The sequence below is a fragment of the Struthio camelus genome, chromosome 2, assembly GCF_040807025.1.
Source record: "Struthio camelus isolate bStrCam1 chromosome 2, bStrCam1.hap1, whole genome shotgun sequence".
In the NCBI taxonomy this organism is placed as follows: Eukaryota; Metazoa; Chordata; class Aves; order Struthioniformes; family Struthionidae; genus Struthio; species Struthio camelus.
The window spans coordinates 40,963,097-40,979,691 of NC_090943.1; the positions used below are offsets into that span (position 1 = coordinate 40,963,097).

A 16,595-nucleotide genomic window follows, 5' to 3' on the forward strand; every position below is an offset into this window, starting at 1 on the left:
GTGATAAAAGTTTTTGCAAAACAACCAGAAGAGCAAAGTAGGGATAAATGCAATCTTCATTGGCCTAAAGAGACAAACTCATCAAGTGGTGTGGAAATCTAGAGCAAAATCAGAGGTTGGTGAGCTATGTGGGGCCCAAATCATTTTTTGCGATGAACTTTGCATCCGTACAGAGCCTGTAACTAAGCTGATGCCACTTTGTGAAATAGCTTTATAAGAATTTTGATGGTGAACTCATAGTAAAATCCTGACTAGCTCTAAAATGACAATGCAGTTTATAGTTTGTCAATAAATTAGTAATCTTTGGAATCCTCGCTACAGGCTCAGTACTCCCATGCGCTCGCTGGGCGTTGAAGTTTCTCTCAGCAGTGAAGATAAGGGCACTCAGCAACCTAGAGGAGTGCTTGTACTTGACAGGATCAAAACTTAGAGTTACTGTTTTCTAACATAGTAGTGAACTTGATGTATGCTTTGACTTTTAAAATAAATTATACTGTCTTTTCAGAAATAGTGTCGTCTCCCCTATCATAGATGTCATAGACTGGAAGACTTTTCAGTACTATCACTCTGTAGGTCTGCATCGAGGTGTTTTTGATTGGAAACTAGATTTCCATTGGGAACCAGTGCCAGATCATGAAGAGAAGGTACGACAGTCTCCCATCAGCCCTATCAGGTAACAGTTCATCAGCCAGCATCCTTCCACTCAGCTCGACAGTACAACCATAAATCAGGGTCATCTTTCAGCTAACTGATGAGAGATGTGCTTACTTGCATTTGCTTGGTTAATGTCTTTTTAAGGGACAGGTTTGTGTTTACATTGAGATTATTTGGCCTTTAATAATCATTCTAATTAGATTTAAATTATACTTTCATCGTGACAAATGTTTTCCAGGCATTGAGACAAATAGTATTGTCAATGCAAGGTATTGAGGCTTGGAGGGAAAACAAAAGATGGATCATATAGAATTAAAAGAGGTGTCTTAATAATTATCTGCTAATGTGTTGAAGCAGGTTGCCCAGAGAGGTTGTGGAGTCTCTTTCCCTGGAGATACTCAAAACCTGCCTGGACGCGATCCTGGGCAACGTGCTCTAGATGACCCTACTTGAGCAGGGGGGTGGGACTAGATGATCTCCAGAGGTCCCTTCCTACCTTGGCCATTCTGTGATTCAGTGATTCTGTATTGTTTTGGGTGTACGTTTATGTAACATTACCCACTGTTCTGAGCTTTATTCAGCAATTCAGCTCTTGTCTCTTTTCCCCAAGCAAATTTTGGAATTCAGTTCCAGATGTTCTTTCTTTTGGTTAGATAATCAATTCACTCTAGTTTGTATGAAGTAACATTCAATCATTTTGTAATACTATCTCCATTACCTCCTTAATTCTCTATCCAAAACAGAAGGTGTTCAATTCTAAACTGTTTTCCACACAGGAGTCCTGTGGTAGCTGGTGCAGTAGTGGCCATGGATCGACATTACTTCCAAAACACTGGAGCTTATGATTCTGACATGACCTTGTGGGGAGCAGAAAATCTAGAGCTATCTATAAGGGTAAGAACCATAAATAAAACATCGGGCCCTGGTAACTCTTGGGTTTTTAAGGCACTTGAATGTGAAGGAGAGGAGAAATTTAGAATAGCAATTAGGTGCAAAACTTATTGGGGTAGGGAGAACATCACTTCCCTCACAGAATTTTATGCCCACACTCCTTGATCTGACATGATCATACAAGAACTTGCAGGATCATGTCAGGAGAATGAAGTTTCACTGGGTATGATAATCTGCTTGAGGACAGAGTCACTGGTTTTGGCATCTTCTGAAAGTTGCCTCTTCCATTTTGTGCATGTAACATGCACCAAAGCAAAAGCAGTACATGCTTTTATTTCTTAGCTAATGTGTATTTTTAATACCAAATGGTTTATATTAAATCATTTGCATTAAATTATGCTGAATAAAAAGAATAACTGATATTAAGAAGCAATGAAAACTTCAGACACAAAAATTATAGAGTCTTTGATGCTCCATGGAAAAGACAGGTACATCACCAGATCTCTTCACTACATTGCACTGTTCATGCACATAAAAATATGAAGCATATGAATGGCTGTATTGGGTCAAACCAAAGGTCTGTCTTGCCCATGATCTTCTCTGTGTTATTTGCCCAATGGCAGAAGCAGGGGGACAGTGTATGAAGAAGCACATAATGATGCTCTTTCTGTTTCCAGCAATGTGCAAATTAGGATTTCCTGAAACTAAGTCTATAGTTCTGCTAAACCAGAAAAGAAGGACATAGAAGGGGGAAAAAAGGAGATTATCCTTTGTAGATGCTTTTGAACCAATTATGGATGTTCAGCCACAGCCCAGAGCAAGGTTTGACTTAATGAGTGACTGTCTCATTTTGCTTTACGTTCTCTAAATTGCTGGCCTATTATTCAATGCTGTTAGTTGTGCTTTACCAGCTGCATACATACAGCCAAGGGTAATCTCTTTTTGTACCTTCACCTGTGTTTCAGACCTGGCTCTGTGGTGGCTCTGTGGAAATCATTCCATGCTCCCGTGTTGGCCATGTCTATCGAAATCACTTTCCACACGCTTTCTCCTATGAAGAAGCCATTGTGAGGAACAAAATCCGAATAGCAGAGACCTGGCTGGGTTCTTTTAAAGAGAATTTCTACAACCATAACACAGTGGCTTTCTTAATCAGCAAGGTAAAGATATCTGTAGCAGTCTGTTTCTGAGAGGAGGAGTATGTGTGGAGGAAGGTAGAGGGGGTGAAAATAGGTGGGAGGGAGTCTGTGTACAGTCAAACATTCATCGTAGATGGTGCTGGGGAGAGATTTTCCTTTTTATAAAACCTTCCAGTGAGAGAGCTGTTAGGTCAGCAAAGAAACAGAGAAACCTGTGCCTCAGGGTTGTTTGCTAAAGCTGTCAAATCTGTCAAATCTCATATGTGGAATATTGCTCCCTGTCCGGATGACCTCTTTGTCACAAAATGTGATTTATTTTCCACTGCTGGCACATGGGGGGAAGTAGCCCATCCCGCATGGAACCTAGTAGTACTGCATGCTCAGAAGGTCCTCTTAGAAGATTCATTCTTCATTGCTGAAGTGTCTTCATCATGTGATTCAAGTAATATTCACTGGCATGTGGCAAGCTGTGGTGTCTCTCCTGTTGGAAAGGAATATATCTGAGTGGTCTGGTGACAAGTAATGGGATTTCTTCCTAAACTGAGAGAAGTCCAGAAGCAGCTGCCTTCAGAAAGTCAGATCTCACCATAATCACTTTTTACAAGTTACTTTTCCATTAGAAGCGTCACACAGAGAGCAATCCAGCCTCCAGGGATTCAGATGCCCAGCAGTCCGTACACTAACTCAGTTCTTCAGCCAGGCATATGATTCATGTAGCCACACTTGAACCACCTGCAGGCTACGCACCACCTTATAGCTGCAGAACCAGTCACGCTTGCTTTTAGCTGCTGTGTAATCTGTGTAATAGCAGATCAGGGTCAGTGGAGAGACTGGATATCCAATGTGTTGAAAGCTGGTGGATGTTTGTTTATTCAGAGCTAGGCAGCAAGGCTATTAACAATGCTGCAATTCGCAGGAATTCTCTGGCTCCCCGTACCTTTTGTTGTAACAATATCCTCTTCCACAAGGCGATGGACAAATTTATGGGCAGTTTTGAATGAAAAAATGTCATTCATCTTCTGTTCATTCAACAATGCCATACTTTCAAAGAGAAAAGATTCACTGAAAACAGCTAGGCAGAACTTGGGTAGGCGCTGTGCAAAGTTTCCTGTTCAGTTTTGCTCCCACATTTCAGTCCTGAATGCCCCAGTCAGTGCAATGCATCATCTGAGAAAGCCAAGATCCAGAAGGAGCTGCATTTTCAGCAGGGAGAGGAAAAGGGCTGTGCCTCAGCGTGGCTCCTCTTGTGATGGGTAGCTTGACCTCCTCAGTCTCCACCAGTAAATCTGCCTCTCTAATCAGCCCGCTATGCTGATCTGAGAGTCTGAGACTGTGATGTTCATTTTTTAATTGTAAAAATTAAAAAGCTTTTGTAAAAGCTTTTCCCTCCTTATTTATGTTGTGGGTGTGTACCTCACTGGCCAAAAGTTCATCATTGCTCGCTAAGGTTACAGCCATGCGATTGAAAGGAGAATGCTAGGCCAAATCTTTTAAGATGGGTTGTTAGTTCTTTAATTCATTTGGTAATTTCCTGAAGGCCTTTCTTGTCAACTCAATAGCAATTTTCTGAACTAAAAAACTACAGCCTTCAATGTTACAGTTTACTAGCTATAAGTACCATGACGTTTTGCCTGAGAGTTTATTCTACTAAGAATACTTCTATTACTCATAAATATGATGTTCCTTCAAATGATTAATTTTACAATCTTTATATTCAGCCTGCCATAACATAAAAGGCCCTTTTCTCTCTTTCTTTCTTTCATAGCCCCTTTTTCAGTATGTCAGTACAGTGGGATGTTTTTCAAAAGACACAAGCAAGCAATGACATTATCGCAGCTCAGCTGCCACTGCTGCAGATCAGCCCTGCAGGGATTTATTGTGGTGAAAGAGTGAACGGGGCCACCTATTGGCCACTACAAAAATCTCCGTGAGCCAGTTGAACGCTGACGTTACCCAGTGCTGAAAATAAAGTATGACCCTCGTTTAGATTGTTCCATAAATCTCCCCATGTTATGGTCTGAATTGCATCCTGCGCAGGATGCCTGTGGTGTGAGTGGTAATACAGATGAGTGAGGCTCTTCACAGCTCTTCATTATTTCAGCCACTCTTTCTGTTTCTCTTTTTTTATGTGGTTCATTTTTTTCATTTACAAGAACAGTTTCTGCTCAGATTGCTTTACAGGAATAATGACTTTCTTTAGATTATTTACACTGCTTATTCGGCATCAAACGCAGACTGGAACTGCTATGACAAAATGAGACTTACTGATATCACCTTCTTTAGCCAAAGCAAAGTGTCATGAGAAGCACCTCTTTTTAGGGGAAGCATTCTACTGCTGCCTCATTCCAAGGAAAGCTCTTGGGGCCAGGTTCGTGTGGTGCTAAATTGCTGAACTTTGCTGTTATGCTTATTGAATCCAGGACTGACATTAATCTATGAGGTTCACTAAAACGTATTGCAACTGGTGAGATTTGCCTGGGCAGCTTAGACAGGGGATGGCAAACAGTGCCACACGCCGTGATTGATCCCTAGCTTCAGAAACTGATATCTCACCCTTGATCTCCATGGCCCTTTATTTGTCAGTGTTTTCCGCGCACACTGCTAAAGCCATTTTTTTCTTTCCTACTGAGGCAGAAAAACGGCTGGGTTGAAGAAAAGTTATTTATAGGCAATTCCTTTCTTATGTTACCGAATCTGAACTAGTCCTGGCATGTGAAACTGCATTTTAGAAATGCAAAGGAGGAGATCTATTGCTAGCAAGAAAGGGGGAAAATGCTCTTAAGGGTGGTGGAGTTTTCTAGTGTCTGGGCACTAAGAGATTCAGAAAAGTGTTTTGTGTGGTTTAGAAACCGAAGGAGTTAGACACTTACCAGCTTAGGTGGTTTTCAGAATCCTGTTAAGCGTTTTTAGATGGTAAATAGCCTTAAATATTCAGGCCCTCAGTCTTTTGAAGTGCAGATACCCATAGCTGCAGGAAGGGTTGAAGGTACTTGCCTTTTTTCAGAACAGAGTTGCTACCAGGAAGGATGAGAGTTGGGATTACGTGTACATAATTTAAGAAAAATAAAATCATAGGAATATGAAAAAATAAATCATAGGAATGTTTTTATACCTCTACTGCCACAAAACATATTCATGCACCTATATTTAGTAACTATCAAATAATAATCTAATAGGCTTTACGTTGGGCCAAATTCTTCACTTGTGTCCAGAGTCTTCACTTACATCTGCTGATCATGGAGGACTTTCAATAACTGAGGAATCTGGGCTGTTAAAGGCCAGGAAATTCAGTTTTAATCAGTGGGGCAAATTCTATACTGAATCACAAGCTAATACAATCTCAGTGATTACAGTGCAACTGGTATCAAACTTGCCTCTGATTTTTTTAATTAAAAAAATGACAAGGACTGACTTGCAGGATTATACTAATTTTTAAAGGAAATGCTTATTTCCACAGTGTATGCTGCTTCTGAAACATTTACTTCCCTTACACTTCCAGACTAAATGCTATTTTAGCGCAAAGTTGGAGGGTATGCAGCTGATCCTCCTTCTTTGTGTAACCATGTGAGATACATGTCAATATCTATAACATGCAGCATAGAAGAGGTGGCAGAAATAATTCCTATGTAGTCGTTTCTAGCATCTCTAACACAAATACACTGGTAACCTTGTTCATTGCCCTGTGCTTTCATTAAGGCAGAGAAGCCAGACTGCAGTGAGCGCCTTCAGCTACAGAACAGACTGGGCTGTAGAAATTTCCATTGGTTTATATCAAATGTGTACCCTGAACTCTCCCAGCCTGAAGACCCTCCAAAATTCTCTGGCAAGGTAAGAGAAAATGCATTATAAAGAATGATTAGTGTTTCTGCATTGTTTGAAGATCCTTGTATTGCCTCCATATAACAGGTACTCTGTGAGCATACAGTAAGAGGTCATTCCTGCTTTGGAAAGTTTATCATCCAAACAGGCAACATAACAACGATAGGAGGAGAAACAAAGGGAGAGAAGGATCAAACAGCTGATCCAAGTTCTTACATAAACCTAGCAGCCCAGCTAGGAGCTGGACCCAGACTGGCTGACTCAGTTTTGTGCCACAGATTAGAGGATCCCAATCTTAGGCTCTTTAGGAAAAGACAAAGAATTGTTTGCCTTATACAGATAGCAGTGGCAACAGCAGCTGAGATGAGCTCTGTGTTGACCCATGTGCATAAAGAGAAAGAAGCATTTCTCCAGCCCTACACTTCCCCCAGGTATGGAAGTGGTAGCAATAGCAGTTCCTTGGCAGTCTGTGTCCAGGAGGTGAAATTCTCAACGTTTTTTTTAACATATAAGTTGAAAATTATCACCCATTAAAATATGGATTTATTCCATGGGGATTTCCCCCCAACAAGGCAATAGAGTCCACTGATTAAGCCACAACTGATATCTGTAGCCAGAATTTGCCATGTCCTTTTACTATTTTGTCTATTCTTTCTTATGAAGTTTTGAGAGATTTCTTTTGACTATCATGATAGTTCAGACCAGAAGTGGGTATCTCTAGCTCAACCAAAACTCACTGGGTAAAACTGACCTTTGATGGGACTCCCTTGTATATCACGTCACTTTGTAAGATCAGTATACAAGATCTAGTCCAAAGGAAAGATGCTATTGCCTGAATTACAAACAAAAACATATATCATAAAAGCATAAAACCACAAAAAGTTAGATGAAGCATGTTTTCTTTGTATCTGATTGAGCTTTATTTCAGTATAAACATTTATTTACAGCTTTACAATACTGGTGTTGATTCCTGTGCAAATTACAGACCTGGAAGGGCCATTGAGGAAGGCTCTATCGAACTCTCCCCTTGCAGTGACAGTCTCACCCAGGTACTGCACATTTTTAGTACACAGGTACTGCATCAGATCTAGGAAACCATTCAGGAAGATAGTCCCTCCAACCTGTAAATGGCTGGGTTGACATTAGTGGAAATTTGTTATATTCAGAATTGGGTGTGTGCTGAGGCAGTGATGCCCCACTTTTGTGCAGCTGAGCCTCATTTGAAAAATAACAATGTTCCATGGCTCATTGAGCCCAGATCCCCACACTTTTGCTACAGCAAACATCATTTAGTGCTGTTTATTAGTGCATTTGGTAGTGTCTGGAGAACACAAAGCCTGGGAGTAAAAAATATATCTCAATTCTAGAATAGTGGGGATGGGTTTTCCCATATTCTAATGCCTAAATTGCAAAAATAGAAGGAGGTTTCATGTAGAGTCCCAAGCTGGCATTAGAGTAGCAAGTTCTTGCAATGAGAGAAGCTGAGCCAGTATGGCCTGACGGCAGATATTTACTCAAAGTCTTAAGCAAGTTTTGTTGGCCACACTGAGCTCAGAGTGAGCTGTAGACACATTTCTAACTGCAGTGTGTGCAGGCACTGTCAGAAATACCCTTCAGTTCAAATATTTATTAAACTAGAACATTTTCTTGTATAATGGGTTTACTTTATACAGAATTACAATCCATAAAGCCTCTCTTCAGAAAAATAGCCTCAGATAAATAGTTATGCCAGACTTGTCTGTGGGAGGATTGCTTTGCAGGATTGGGCCTGTTGGGTCTTCTTTATTCATGTTTGAGTTGTATCTTAACAAATATGAACAGGAAATTATTTTGGAAATTAGCATTTAAAAATGAATTGGGATGTCCTTCAAACTCTGTTCAAACAAACCCACCCTTTTCCAGCGCTTTGAATATAATAGCATGAAGGAAATCCGGCTTGGTTCTGCTCCGCTGTTATGCTTTGATGTCAGACACGGGAAAGTTATCCCTCAAAACTGTACAAAGGAGAGAGACAACAGCCAGCAGCACTGGGATGTCCAGGAGGTCAGTAGTGACTCTACCAAGAGGGGAGGGCAGCTGAGATTGACTGTGGGATCACTGGGTGATCCACAGGATTCATGTGTGGAGATGGGCCACGTTGAAGGCCAAGTTTCATTTCTATATCATTTGCACCCAGGAGATTTAGGATGCTGTTTGCCCATTTACACTGTCTGTGCAAAATAAATTTGATTTAAAAATACAAATTACGGAAATGCTGCAAAAATTCACATGCTTTTGCTTTAACTGTTTGACTTAACTTGCCTTATAGGAACAGAATTAGAATGAATCAGTGATTGTTAAAGTAAGAGCAGGACCTTGCCGACTTCTTTTGGGTAGGGGAGGGGTCTGGGAACACCGAACTTGCACAAATGAGAGCACTTTGGGTATAGGGGAAACTATGAGATTCCTCCTGTATATAAGAGAAGGGCAAACCTGCTATTAGAGGAATCCAGTGTTATTCAGTGGGCTTCACCTAGCAGAGTAGGAACTCCTCCACAAGACTGAAAAAAATGTAACGCTCTAGAACAAACAGCCTAAGAAAATATCAGTTCCTGTAGTTGCAGGGATGCTGCAGTCCTCAGGTACGGTTGCTACTGTAGGTTTGTTTTAATTCCTAGGAGAGGCACTGGCCCTTACAAAATTTTGCAGCCTGTAATACTGTAATTGATACTGATAAAAACATTTACCCATAGGAGACAAACATAATGGTAGAAAAGAGATTTAGTAAGTTGTACAGCTGCCACTCCCGTCAGCTTCAAAAGGAATTATGTGTACTTACCATCCCGTGGTCTCAAAGCTGAAGCTAGCCTCCACGTTTACAGCAATACTTAATAAACTGTGAACAAGCAGTCATTACTGATGACCTATTGTACATAAAAAAAGTTTTAGAAACAAGGCTTAGTTTTTACTGGAAATCTCTTATATGTTGTTCTTTTTTCCCTTCTTCTCTCATTTTGTAGAATGGAATGATTGTCCATATCCTTTCTGGCAAATGCATAGAGGCAGTGAAGAGTGAAGACGGGAAGGACATGTTTTTGTGTGCATGTAACAAGAACTCACATCAGCTGTGGCAATTTGAACATTCCCATGTGCCAGATCAGAGATGACCGACAGGTCTCTGGGGAGATCAGGTCTCCAAAATTTAGCATTACTTCTTTGGGGGATTTAAGATGACACGTTCCCTGCATGGAAAAGAAAAATGTTTGCATCTGGTCTAGTTTGCAGGGAAGTTAGGAAGGTATGTGCTTAGAAAGCCTGGCTGAAGTATTTGCTGCAGGTTCCTGGTTTATTCAGCTCTAGCTCAAATTACCATTTATTCTGTGAAGCAGGGAATAAAGATACTGTGAGCATCAACAGATTCTCAACTCTAATATCGGTGAAGATAGTAAGTTTACCCTTTGAAGAAAACATGAAAAACTGGCTGCCAGACAGCATGTCTTTAGCATATTTTGTGACTTCTGAGGAAACAGGAAAACAAATGTTTGTGAAACTTTTTCTCAGAGGAAGTCAGCCAAATCAGGATGTGAGTTTAGCCCTGTTGGACTGTGCATTTGACTCATACAAAAAAAAGTAGGTTTTATATGCATGAAAGTAGTAGTCATTTGCATGTGTAAATAGCTAAAATATTGTTTTCCAACTAGCCTGAGCCAAATTTATACCTTCCATGAGATTGTGCAGGGCATAAATTAACACTTAATTAGGCACTAACTGCTCTAATTGACTTCCCAGGGAATACCAACAGTCCTCAAATTTTGGCACATCCTTCGTTAAATACTTTGTCCTGCACTCTAAGTTGGATGCGAGAATAAGACTAAATCATTAACAACTTACCGTGTTTTAGTTTTCATGAAGTTTAGAAACCACTCTTCAGGAAACTTTATGGGAATATGCAGAAGACTGAAGTAGATTAGAGAGAAGAGTAACAGCTCCCCTGCTCATTTTGAAGTGGAAAGTTTCAGTGGCATCTATTTGCTCTCATAAAGCTTTGCGATGAGCCAAATATCACTCCAGTGACAAAGTTCTATCTGAAAAGAACAAGTGAAGGGAAACAACAGATTTCAACAATGGCTACCTAGGAAGAAAATACTGGTGCCTGCTTCCACTTGTTTGCTGCCTACTGCATTGATTAAGTCTTTCACACTGTCAGTTCTAGCCAAGAAGATCCTTTAGGTTCTTGCTGTCATCAGTCTCCGAGCTGATGCTCAAAAGAAAGTAACAATGCATAACTTTTCTAAACTGTGGAGCCTGCATCTCCTCTGAGCTCCTGTCTTTTAGAGAAGTGAATGAGAGTTCATGTTGTGTAATGATACTGATCTCAAACAGTCTGCCTTAGCAAAGCAAACTTGTATCAGTACTTTATTAGGGGACTTTCAATTTTGCAATTAAAAATATAATGATGACATTTCCTAAGACCAGAATTGGAGCCTGATAAGATAGAAGAACAAACATTTGGGAGCTTTCCCACTTGTCAGCTCCACACCTGATTTATAGTATAAAGCAATCATAGTCACATATATTTATTAAAGAGGAAGGGCATCAGTGATGAAATCTAATTTATTTTCCTCTTTAAGAGCGACAGAAAGAAAACCACTTTTTGAAAAATGTAAAGCAAATTGTTTGAGCTTTGGACAAAGGGATGAATAATAGATTATTCTGCTCAGAGCATTCAGTCACAAGTTCTTAGTAAATCATAATAAATTGGTTTGTGCCATACAAAGTTGGTTAAAACAGAATACATGAATATCATTAAGTGTTCTGTTGTTCAAAAAAATCCCCAGTGCACTCCGTGTTTGGTTTGAGTGGTATAGATTCCACACCATGTTCAGCCCTCATTCCGATCATCCTCATTAGCACCTACTTTTCCCTTTGTCATTGGTGCAACAGAATCTAATACCATTTGCTACTATCATTTAAGATTCCCTGTGACATTCTTGAAAATTCTTTAATTTTCAGCTGCAACGATGTTAGGAACTTCTTCCAGGACACAGCGATCCCTGGTCATTGCCCATATCCAGAGCAAAAAAGAGAAAAGAGAATTTCTGGAAGTTGTATAAAAGCTGAGTGAAAAGGTTGTTTTAATCAAATGTGATTTTTTTTTAAGTTATAAGTATACCAGATTTTTTAATTATATATTATTTATTATACTTTGGACTGTACATTGGGAATACTATTCCTTCAGCATTTGGCTAAATGTTCAAAAAATGTTTATGCAAATATGTTAATTGATCACAAGTTGGATTTATCACAGAGAAACAAGAAAATATTTTTGTTTTAGAGAGGAAAAGTTTGGAATAAAAACCTTAAAAGATGTGGACATCTTAATCTTATACTGTTTTTTAACGTATTGATGAAAACCTAGAACATAAGGATTGCTGTAGATATATGTACAATAAAAAAAAGTTGCATAAAGCTCTCCCAACAATAAAATGAGAATATAGCATTTTTTTCAGTACCATTTTAAACTAATTGCTATTATACTTGTTAGTGAATGTTTGTTTGGTTTCCAAGATAAGTAAACTCCAAAGCACAGGCAAGAAAGGAGCTGCAGTGTGGTCCAGGAGGCCTCCTTATGGAAACAGCCAGGGGATAAGGATTGCTGGCCACACCATGGAGCACACTTCCCTCTAAGACAAACATAACCTGCTACAACACAAAAAAACAAAGGGAAAACATCTATCTCCAGTTTGTCCTAGTTTCTTTCCTCTATGCCTTTTAAACTAGCTCTTTTGTTGTACCAGTGCTGTTTCCCCAGTGTGGTCATTTACTTTTTGCCCCTGTAGTTAGATCCATGAACTAGGCCCTTCCCTGATGTAGAATGTACAGGAGGCTCAATAAATGGTCTCTGCTAAAGGTATTAGTCTGGTTTCCATATTCTTGCACATATTTAACGCAACACAAGAGGAAAGCAGTACTAAGAGTATCACGAAACATGGAATTACTTTTAGTTCTGTAAGAACAAAAGGTTTCAGGTGAGAATGGAATCTCAGCTTTAATTTTGAAGACCTCCAAAGTAGCACCTCAGGCAAGAGCAAGGGAATTCCAGCATAGCACAACTAAACATCTTGTATTCTAACTCCACTGGTTTCTCTGGAAGTGGCAAGCCAGGTATGATGAATGCATTGAGCCAAACCCAGCCAAGAAGCCGAGCCTGAAGGTCAGATTCAAGAGCAGGTCATATTCTGGTTTGGGACCAGGTACTCTAGTTTACTCATCTTCAAGCTAACTAGAAATGGAAGAATATAAAGGCTTAAAGTATTAAAAACTTTACTTTTGTACTTAGACCCAATGGTGCAGCCAGTACTGACAGTATTTTAGGGTTTGTCTATCAAGTGAAGTGTCAACCACTAACACAGAGAAACAGAACAGCAGCACTCTTCACAGGTTGACCGGCAGTTGGAACAAGGGGAAGGTGAGAGCAACCTTCATGCTAAATCCTATTCCACAGAAGTGTTCAGGGCATCTCCCAAGTCCATGCGCAAGTGTCTTCCAGTCTTCCCTTAGAGGCACTGTTTGAGCCATGATACTGTCTGCGTGCTAAAGTACATTAGCTTTGATTACAGATTTCCCCAGGATGGAATGGGGCTAGGCTAAGGCAACCAAGACAAGAACAGTAACAGCCTAGATTCCTTTTCTTAACAGTGACATGTGAGTGAGAGCATTCAGTTTCTGCCTTTGTACCTTATATCTCATTTTATCTCCAGCAGTTTGATTCAGAGCATAAACATATTCAAGAGTCTTCACAGGAAAGTAAAAAAGGAGTGTTCTGCAAATTGGTGACTTCTTGGTTCACGTTTTTAAGCTATGCAGACCGCACCACTTACATTCTGCCCTGAATAAAGTATATAAGTGTGCAGTGAAATGTTGCATTTTTATTCCTCCTCATTATGATGTGACTGGCCTCCTTTACCTCATGCTTCAGAATAGCTGCTCTGCAAACAACCCTATAGAAAGCCTCCAGTGCCAATATATCTATTTAGCAGTTACTTAATGATTTTAAAGAAGCATACAGGAGCCCTCTTGTCTCCACTAACATCTTAGATGGGGTTTGATTTTATAGTCCTTTGCCATAATTTCTGTTGGTTTCAGTGGAAGTGTCTGACTAGGGACTGCAGGAACGGACTTGCTGGAAAGTGTAATCTCTGGTACAGCCCTTCAGACAACACAAGGGTGTTTCTTCTCCAGGTGGCTTGGAAGGTTATACTGGAAAAACAACCTGGCTACATGACTATGGATAACACGCATAGTATTTTTGCTCACCTCCTAGCTGCAAGGCCAGATTTTGCAAAATAGCTACCCGCTAGGAGATCATTACACGTAAGACATGTGGGACAGAATTTATCTCTATTAACTCCAGCCGTGTAAACCATAGTCATCAAAACAAAGCTGATTGTCCAGGCTTCTTCTGTTGGTCAGGAGAGAACATGTCCAGAGGTAATTTTGTTCTTTTCAAAGACAGGTACTTAAACAAGATAAGTGAATCACTATCTAGAAGTGCTTGCTCTCTCCACTTATTAGAGAGGGAGTCTCGGTGATTAATTTGGATGGTGTGTGTAGCTTTTAAACTGGAGCTAGGTGAAAGGAACATGATCTAGAGGGTACCTAGGCTAAAATCTCTGCCAGGAGCTCAACCCCTGTGCCCAGCTCTTTGGAATCCACCCAGAATGGGCTCTGGGCAAGGAGGTTACAGCCAGGAACAAAATCCCTCACCACTGTCTGCAGCTTCCTCAGATGAACCTACATCCAAAAACACTGCAACAGCACAACATGTTCTTTCAAGATTGCTTCTTTGTTCAAAAATTAAAAGACTCCACTGTGTGAGATGCTGGGCTACAGCATGATCTGGTCACTCTAGGATAAGAATTTAAATTCTCAGAAACACATTTTTTTGGAAGATGTTAAGTCTAGTAATAATTTTAAAATCATTTATCTCATTCTACTGAGTGGGCTAGAAAGTTAGAGAAGACTTTTGATAATACAGAACAGCTACAGGAGTCAGAATTGTTAACTAGTTTTTTTTTTTTAGCTTGAACCTAAATTATATATGGACCAACCTAAAGGTCGGATACATCATTCAGTTTCTAAATAGCTGCAGTGTGACCTTTGTTAAAGTCCATGACCTTTGTTCTATCATGATGTTTATTTGCATTAAAGGTAAGTTTGTGTTGCAAATTCAGAATGGCGAAAATGATCTTACCCACTTGTAATAATATATATAACATATACACACTAAATATATTTTAAAATAACCTCAACTGACTGTTCTGTACAATTATTTGAAAGATTGCCGTCACAAATCTCCATTATTTGCTATATTTGTTATTACTTTCTCAGTCTTAGAGACCAATAATAAGAATTAGTCTAATAGTGTTATTTATATTGTTACAGGCATAAAACAGCTTTAAAGGACAATATCCTTTGGTTTTATGTTTTCCACAGTATTTTTTCTTAACTTCTTGACTTAATATCCTATTAAGTTAAAACTGATTTTGTTACAAACTCTTTTTCATTGCTTTTAATGTGACATTTATGCAACAAATTTCATAGCAGATGTGAAAGAAAATCAATTGGTATTTTGATGCATCAGGAGTTGATCTCTAACGATTTTGAACATCAGATACTTCCATTTGAGTATGAGCTATTGGAAAGCTGCTTTAAACACAGTGTGCTCTGTCAATCACTCTTTATACGCATGGGTTGGGATTACAGAACAAATCAAAAGTGGTCAAAAGCTGTAGCCAAACCAAAATGTTTAACGTGATTATATACAGTCCCATGTAGAAGGTGGTTCATTACATCTTAACATCGTCCTCTTTTTCTGTCCCTTTTATTAACACACTTTTTGCCCACTTTGAAATCTATAGCCAAGCACTGAACAAAGAAACACTTTCATAATCAGGATATTTCAAGAGGGCAGATGCATAAACCTCATCATATGTCAATTAAAAATCAGCCTTACAGTAAAATTCTCATTGGCCAAGTCGTCTAGCTAAAACACTGGGGTTTTGTCTTCTTATCTGATTTGCATATATGTCATAGCCATCAAACGCTTGTCATCTCTGGTGCCAAGAGCTGCTTCAAGTTACAAATCAGTCAGCAAATCATACAGCCTGAAAGTTTGCTTCGTCTTCTCAAGCTGTGAATGCTTGTTGCGTTCAGCTGACCCCAGCCTGCCGTAGTGAGCCCATGGACGGTGGCAGGAGTCACTTCTTAAGAGCAGCTTGCTGTGGACTCCTTGATTTACGGGAGCAAAGAGAACATTAACTTCCGAGGGTAACAAACTGTAGCCAGTGCATGGGTCTGTGTAGCTATGCACACGTACAGCCTCAAGAACAGGCTGGTGCAGTGCAGAGGAAGTAATGCTCAGCTTTACATAAATACTGGCCTGCTTCAGCTCCAGGTCCTGCTGTTGGAACAGTCTCACGCGTGAAGCCAATATATTACACTTAAGATTCCTTCGTGCCAAGGACAACTCCTAAATCAGCAGTGAGAGGGAAGGGTGAAACAAAATAGGTTTTGACACTGAAAAAATAGCTCAATAAGCAAAACAATGAGACCACAATTTGCTAATTACAGTTAAATAATGGTCTCTCCTTTTTTGAAAAATATATTTCATACATTTTTGTTTAACATTACACACTGTAACATGATGCTCTTGCTAGGCAGAGAATAGCAATTCCTTTTTGCAGATTTTCCAAGATTTCTGAGCTCGGTTTGGTTTCAGCATGGACAAGAGCACAAGCACACGTTTCCTTTACTCTCTGTAGGCGAGAGCTGGGCTGCTCACTGGTGGCACAGGGAGAGCCTGGGCTGGGCTGCCTACAGCGAGACCCCGGTCTCCACTTCCTTGTCCTTCCATCACAAAAAACAACGTTTTCCTCTAGGATGTCTTGCTTTCAACAAGCTGGCAAATTTTGCTGAAAATTGTTTGGCTGGAACTTTTTTAGCCAGCTCTAGTGACAGCGTTTATAACAATTACATGCTAGCAAAGACTGTAGACTCAGCACAACGAGAGAAATTTATGTGCAATTTTTAAAAATGAGAAAGAGCAGAGTA

The 16,595-nt window shown here is 39.8% G+C and overlaps 1 protein-coding gene across 2 annotated transcripts in view; it reads left to right on the forward strand.

Moving 5' to 3' along the window:
• Positions 1-11,969, forward strand: part of GALNT15 (polypeptide N-acetylgalactosaminyltransferase 15) — a 28,153-nt gene extending 16,184 nt beyond the window's left edge. For both annotated transcript variants that reach the window (XM_009676404.2, XM_009676405.2), the window contains 7 exons: positions 506-673; positions 1,431-1,548; positions 2,511-2,705; positions 6,381-6,512; positions 7,451-7,552; positions 8,406-8,546; positions 9,503-11,969. In XM_009676404.2, the coding sequence (XP_009674699.2) occupies positions 506-673; positions 1,431-1,548; positions 2,511-2,705; positions 6,381-6,512; positions 7,451-7,552; positions 8,406-8,546; positions 9,503-9,649 (1,003 nt within the window). In that variant the 3' untranslated portion in view covers positions 9,650-11,969. The remainder of the gene's footprint in view (positions 1-505; positions 674-1,430; positions 1,549-2,510; positions 2,706-6,380; positions 6,513-7,450; positions 7,553-8,405; positions 8,547-9,502) is intronic.
• The last annotated feature ends 4,626 nt before the right edge of the window (positions 11,970-16,595 follow it).